Source organism: Pezoporus wallicus, unplaced genomic scaffold (genome assembly GCF_028554395.1).
Source record: "Pezoporus wallicus isolate ANWC-B61680 ecotype Strahan unplaced genomic scaffold, APGP_CSIRO_Pwel_v1 contig_2492, whole genome shotgun sequence".
NCBI lineage: Eukaryota > Metazoa > Chordata > Aves > Psittaciformes > Psittacidae > Pezoporus > Pezoporus wallicus.
Genome location: NW_026637796.1, coordinates 2,276,821 through 2,283,908, shown reverse-complemented (window position 1 = coordinate 2,283,908; position 7,088 = coordinate 2,276,821). Strand labels below are relative to the sequence as shown.

At 41.1% G+C, this 7,088-nt stretch overlaps 1 protein-coding gene across 2 annotated transcripts in view; it reads right to left on the bottom strand.

The window, feature by feature from the left end:
• Positions 1–256: 256 nt before the first annotated feature.
• The window catches only part of SMIM14 (small integral membrane protein 14), a 54,720-nt gene continuing 47,888 nt past the window's right edge, over positions 257–7,088 (bottom strand). For both annotated transcript variants that reach the window (XM_057407569.1, XM_057407568.1), the window contains exons 4-5: positions 1,052–1,200; positions 257–465 (exon numbers count right to left, since the gene is read on the bottom strand). In XM_057407569.1, coding sequence (XP_057263552.1) covers positions 433–465; positions 1,052–1,200 — 182 coding nt within the window. In that variant the 3' untranslated portion in view covers positions 257–432. The remainder of the gene's footprint in view (positions 466–1,051; positions 1,201–7,088) is intronic.

Sequence of the window (7,088 nt, the reverse complement as noted above, 5' to 3'; positions counted from 1 at the left end):
GAACTCTCAAAAGCATACTGGAGAAAAAATATGGGTTAATCTGAAGAAAGGTCAGTAACCTTCCATTATCATAGATGCACAGGGATTTTTTTTTTCTTTTCTTTCAATGCATATCAGAAATCACTGCAAAGAAATTAAGATCATTGTAACAGAAAGAGACTCAGCGGAATGTCCACAGTAACAGCAACAACCAAAAAACCTCTGCAATGCCTTACCATTATTCAAATTACAATCTACTAGGAATTGTAATAACATAAACTTAAAATTGAAGTTGCTAAAAGCAGTTCATTAAGATAACTGCTGAATGGTAATTCTGCTCTATATAAATGAGAAAAGAAAACAGTATTGAATGGGGTTTAGGAGTAATCTGGTCACTTTGTCCATTTGGTCGTGCAAGGTTTTAGCTACTGAACTTTTCCAATATTGAATGCTCTAGTCCACTGGTGGGGCTGGTGGTTCTTGTCCCTAGGGAAGGAAGGAGGAGAAGAAAGAAACAAAACATGTACAGGATTAGAAACAGTGCTTCACCCAAAATAATTCAGCAATAAAAGAACTTGGAAGAGTTATATTACACTTTCCTTTAAGACCTTTCAATATCCCTTTTGATATTCTGAGTAAATGATCATAAAAAAAAAATATTGTTTCCTGCATTAACAGGGGTTTTCCCATGATCCCACACCTAGGACAAAGACAACCTTCCCAGTCTCATGCTGTAATTCTGTTTACTGACTTCTCTTAAGGTTGTGATTTTCCCCTTGTACATAAGAAAGCAGAAGGCAGTTCCAGCCAGGGACAGCCAGTGTCCAGAGGACATTATGACCCACACTTAGTCACCTGTACCTGCTCTATCCCATGGCAGGCCTCACTTGGCCTTCATGATTCTACTACTTTCAGTTTGGTTTTACTCATTTTCATTGTTAATGGAGTTCCAAGAAAATACAGGGGGGGGGAAAAAGTAAGGAAAACTTGACTTTAAAATAGTCTGTGATAAAACAAGATACAGTTAAGCTATTGTAGAGTCTCTGTGCAGGGCATTTGGAGATGCACTTACATTCTGTGGGCTGGTTGGCTTTCCGGCTGTGTTGGGTCCTCTCAGATTACTAGGTCTCAGTAAGAACAAGACAAGTGCAATCACCACCCAGGCCATTATTATCATGGCAAAGCTGATGCCATTGTCACTGGTGGAATTTGGTCCTGGCACTACAGACAAAGAAAACCCAAGTTATAACACAGAGTGACAGCAGAGTTCTTCCCCCAGAATGAAAAAAATTAAAACAAAACCGCACATATGGTTCACAAAAAAAGCCCGGAAGTATTTTTCAGCTGAGTTTTCTGATTAGTGCTTCCTTTTGGCTTTGAGACAAGTAATTCTTGGTTAGTATTACATCAGGTTTTTATCACATTTCTTATCCCTTTGAAAAAAGAATCTATTTCATAAGATTTCACTGGAATACTCAGAAATACCATAAATATTTCTTAGTTCACACTCCTAATGAACTGGAGATGATAAACACATATTTTGTGTTTAAGAAATCAAACTTTATTTTTAAGAAATCAAAACCGATGCAAAATATATTTATGTGGGAAAACCCCCATTTGTATGTTTGATTTTTGCCCGTTCGAGGCAAAAACCTCAAAACCTTTCGTTTGTTTGAAACGGAGAACAAGACTAAAGAGATGAAAGTTTAGGCTCCATTTTTAGGCCCCCCACAGAGAACATACTAATTCTAGCAAGAAGGGAGCAAGCTAATTGTTATAATTTTGTTGGCTACAGTAAGTTATTTCTTGAGAGTTTATTTGAACAAGTGACAGTGTCAATACGCCAGATGTCCATGACTGATTATCCAGGTCATGTGGTATTTCTGATAGCATCAAAGAAAACCTATCTGTCAGGAGGGGAAAAAATGATGATGAGATAAATGAAAAAGTGAAGCCAAGGAATACAACATAAAACTTTTACACCTAATTTCCATGCAGAATGGCTGAGACATCAAAACATTGAAATAAAAATGAGAAAACCCCCTCGGACTGGACATAGCTGGTTGGTCTTTTTGGATCCAGAACCTCTTGCCAATACCTGCAGATCTGAAAACAACTTTTCTCCTCTGAAGCATAACTCCAAATAATCAAACTGTAACTAATGTAAGCTGAAGTGTAAGCCAATGTGTAGTTAATTATCTACGGTACTTCCATGGCTCCACTGACAACAGTATCTATCAGGTTGAGCTGGGTATGGGTCGGTGGGTGGTGAGCGGTTGTATTCTCTTTCCCTTATGTATATTTTCTTTTCTCAATAATATGATCAACCTGAGCCACTTGGAGCCACTTGGGCTGTGCATTTGTTTGGTTTCTAGGGAAAGGGAATTACATTCTTTTGATTCTCCTCCCCATCCCTTTGGGAGCTGGGGGGAGGAAGGGGGGGAAGTGAAAGAGTGGCTGCGTGGTTCTGATTTATGGCTGTGTTTAAACCACAACAGTTCCTTTTGGTGCCCAACATGGGGCACAAAGGGTTGAGATAACGACAGATCTGACCAGAGTGTGTCTAATCATATTTATGATAAGCATTTATTGTTTTGGATTAATTATCACGCGTCACAACGCTGATTTATTGGCTCTCAAAGTTGTTGCTCTTGATCTCACAGTTTCAGCATGTTGTACCTTACTTACAGCCAGTATTTGCTGTGTTAGTGTTTATCGGCTGGGGGCCTTGGGCTAAGGTTCTTGTTTCATTGTACTTTATGGTAATGACTTGTAACACAATAGAATCATTGATCATGAAACTGATCTGGCTTGAGTTCCCAGTGTGGTCATCACCTCTATACTTTGGGAGGTATATAGTAGAAGTGTATAGCAATTACGCATCTTTTTCCCCTCCTTGGGTGGTCAGCCTATGAGGGTGACAAGTACAGCAGCATCATTTGAGAGTTCTGCAAGTTTTGGATGGCCTTTGGGTACCCTTGAGACCTGCCTGCTGATTGTAATGGGGATAACCACGTTGGCACACATACAGAGTGTGTTTTACCCACGACCGTTCTGTCTGATCTCGAAAGTTAAGCGGAGTCACGTTTGGGCCTTGTCTAGGTTAGATGACGATATAGGAGGAGCAAGAGATTTTCCCTGAGGCTGGACAGTCATGAGTGGCAGGGTGTGTGGGACAGCATGGGCAAGTATCTAGGCCAGTGGGCCCCTCCTGTGCTTTGGAAGCATTGGAGATGCAAGGCAGCTGTATGGAGTCCCCAGCGACAAGTTGCAGAAGCTGCTGAAGGGGACGGTGAATTATTTTGAGCCTGATGGTCCCATGACACTTCAGGCCATCAGGGCAGAGATGTGGCATATAGATGGACTCATGATCAAGGGATGGACTTAGCAAGGGACACTGTTGCCCAGGTTATTCACGAGTTTGAAACGTGCTGCAATTAAACAAACCAAGAAGTTAAAGCCTCTCTGGTGTGGAGGATGATGGCTGAAGTACAAATATGGGGAGGCCTGGCAGATTGACTATATCACGCTCTCTCTCCTGCTCTGAAAGACTGTTACAAGAGATGGAGCCTGACATCATGGACCAGATGGACTCAGCAGCTTTACAGGGATTGGTCCATGCACTAAAGAATGATCAATCTCTCTCTCTCTGTGGATGGATATATATATATATATGTATATATATAAGAGTGATGGTATATTGAAAATGTGGGATCTGAGCATGATGTGCATGGTATGGAATAAGGGGTTCAGCAGTAGCAGTCATTTTTTCCTCCTTCTTAGTAGCTGGTGCATTGCTGTGTTTTTGACTTTCAGCCTGGGAGCAGCACTGGTAACACCGATGTTCTTAGTTGCTGCTCAGTAATGTTTACTCTGACCAAGGACTTTCTGAGCCTCATGCTCTGCCAGGGAGGAGGGGAAGCTGGGAGGAAGCAGAGACAGGACACCTGACCCAAACTGACCAAAGGAGTATCCCATACCACAGCACGTCATGCCCAGGATGTAAAACTGGGGGCAGTTACCTGGAAGGGCTAGATAGCTGCTCGGGTCAGGCTGGGTATCGGTCAGCACGTGGTGAGCAGCTGTATTCTCTTCCCTTGTTATTTCCTTTATCGTTATTCTTATTGGTGGTAGCAGCAGTGGTTTGTGTTATACCTTAGTTACTGGACTGTTCTTATCTCAACCCATGGCAGTTACATTCTTTCAGTTCTCCTCCCCATCCCCCCGGGAGCCGGGGGGAGGAAAGGGGAGAAGTGAGACAGCGCCTGCGTGGTTCTGAGTTACAGCTGGGCTTAAACCACAACAGGTACTTCCATGGCTCCATTCACAATAGTATCTAAAGACCTAACATCTTCATTAATGATATAGATGATCAATTAATACAAAGCAATTAATACCAAGCTATACTGAATAATTCCAGAAACAGAAGAGCTGTTCTATTTTATGATGCAAGATGAAAACTTTAACATCTAGTAAAACTCTGGCGACACTCATATCATTCAGATTTTTCAGTTGTCCCAACTCATTTGGATCATCTCATCACGGAGTCAGGTCTGGATTCAGTATCAGCTGGAAGTTGTTCTTACGTAACGTTCGCTAGGTAACATACACACAGCGAACTGCTGGAGTAATCTCCTTGAAGGTCAGTGCTGATACCAAAGAACCACCCTCCCCACTGTCATACCGGGTAGCATTTTTAACACATGAAAATGGTTTGTTCTCAACACAGCAAAGGGGCGCTGTGTGAAAGCTTGTGGAGATGACATTCGCAATACTGCTGTTCTGTGACTAGCATGAGCTCATGAGAACTCTTCATGAATTGGGGCTGTTCGACTGATGTCCTTTACTGACATCACATGCACCCAAAAACATCAAAAAACATTACAGAAGCTCATGTTTCTGACAGCACAACCACCATTCACATGTATAAGCAAAGAAAACTGCCATACAGCTTTTGCCTTTCAAATGTTCAAAATACAGACATCTCAAAACTTGAGAAGTTGCTAATGTAGAGGAATTATATGACTAGGAGTTTATACAATTACGAGTGACAGTTCTTTTGGGGATATGAGTGAATAAAGTGTGCTGGTTTTGAGGAGAAGGTATAGTGCAAAGAAAATAAATAGGAATGCTCGTCTTTTAATTCATTACACTAACATGTAATTGACTCAGAAAGAATATGGAATTGGGCAGCTAAGAGTTTAGACCTGCAGCTGTGTTGAGGGAAAATATCACTGTTATCACCATCATATTTTAAATCTTGAATGACCTTTATATATGCAATCCAGTGAACTAAAATATAATTTGGCATGAAAAGAACTGCTTTATTCTGGGGCTTCCAGACAACATTAACAGCTGTCTAAAACTACCTTCAGCAGCACATAAGACAGCTTTGGTGCGTATGCTCAGTAGCACATGGAAAATTCCAATCACCTGTTCTGCTGGATCCCCCATACAATAAAGAGAAACAGGGACTAGTAGGACTGCCTTCTGGAATTTTTGCTGAAGGACAGGGCACTTAGGGTCTGTGGTTAAACAGAAGTTGGGATAAGTAAATGTTGCTAGGTGAGCTCATGCTGCAGGCCAAGGAAGGGAGCAGAAGGAACCACAGAAGGAAACCACACACATTTGTGCAAGACAATTTCTTCCAGCCTGCGCTGTAATACAGTTTAGACGTAACCAAGTGAGCTGAAACATGTTCTAAACTAAGTTAAGCAAGACAACAGCTGATCACTGGATCAGTTTGACTCTGTACTACCTACTCAAAGCATGCCAGATACTAAACAGCCACAACACTGTTTACACTATTCAAGAACCGCTAAGCCCACACTTCTCACAAATGACCATGTGTTTTAATAAGGATGTGAGATATTTCAGAATCTGTTACTTTAATCTCTTAACAGAAGGAGATGAGCATAAGCAAAATATCACATAAATAAGGAGAATCACACTTTTCAAAGCTTTGCACCACAAATCAAGAGAACAGAAAAGAAGCTGTTTCAGCTACTGGGAGCAATAATATGTAGAAGACAACAATCTTTTGCTGCAAAGACCTCCATCACTAAGCTTAGAAAACAATCAGCTAAGACCATCTTGCGGATAAAGAACAGTTGAGTGAAGCTGAAAGCACACAGAATGGAATCTGTGCTGATAGGCAGAACAAAAAAAATCTTATTTTGAGAGTTCAAAGCCACAGTGCTTTTACCTAGAATTGGTATTTTGCAGGTATTTTAGAAGTGGGGTTTTGATTCCTTGAAGAATAAAGGCTATCCTTTCAGAGAACCTGTGGGTGATATTTTCTAATATTTCCAGATGGATTTAAAATTGTTCTGTTCTGACCTCACAGATAAATGTTCCTACCACCACCCATTTTGATGGGTGGATCTGGTTATTAATCTCCAGTGCCTGGGAGACACCAACTAGTACAGAATGTAGCAGTACATATTCCTGAGTCACTGAGTAGCATTAAACTTAGTCTCTAACCCGCTTTCCCACACAACACTGCATCCAGCCCAAGGTCTTTATTTTCAGAGCATCTGGTCCCCTGGGCTCAGTACACCTATATATCCACAGACTTCTGAATGAAGCCACTGAACAGTTCTGCCTCTCTGGTTACTGGGAATTATTTTACACTATAGCTGAATTACCTTCAGGCAGAAAAAAGCATTATGAGGACCTGGTCTGAGATTGTGGCATGAACTCCCACGGGAGCTAACGACTGGTGAATCCTATCTGTTGCCTCATGTACAAGACACAGTTCTTTGACTTGCTTTTTCCCATAGAAACATAGACAAGATCACATAAATTAGTCTTCTCTTGGAGACAAATGGGAAGGGGGGTGGTGGTGGGAATCTCCTGTGACAGATGTTTGCCACCTCATTTAATGTTCTACTCGAAGGCAGTCAAAGCTGTTAAAATGAGGAGTTTGGTAAAAATAATTTCTAAAGATTAAAGGCCAATCACATCGTGACTGAAATCTCAAGAATACAATATTAAAATTAATAAATGTCCTTGTTAAATACTCCTCACCTAAACCTAGCTCTTCTCTTGAAGTGCTATTTTTCATTCAGAGTGAGGTTGTACTCTAAAGAAAGAGAGGAAAGATTGCA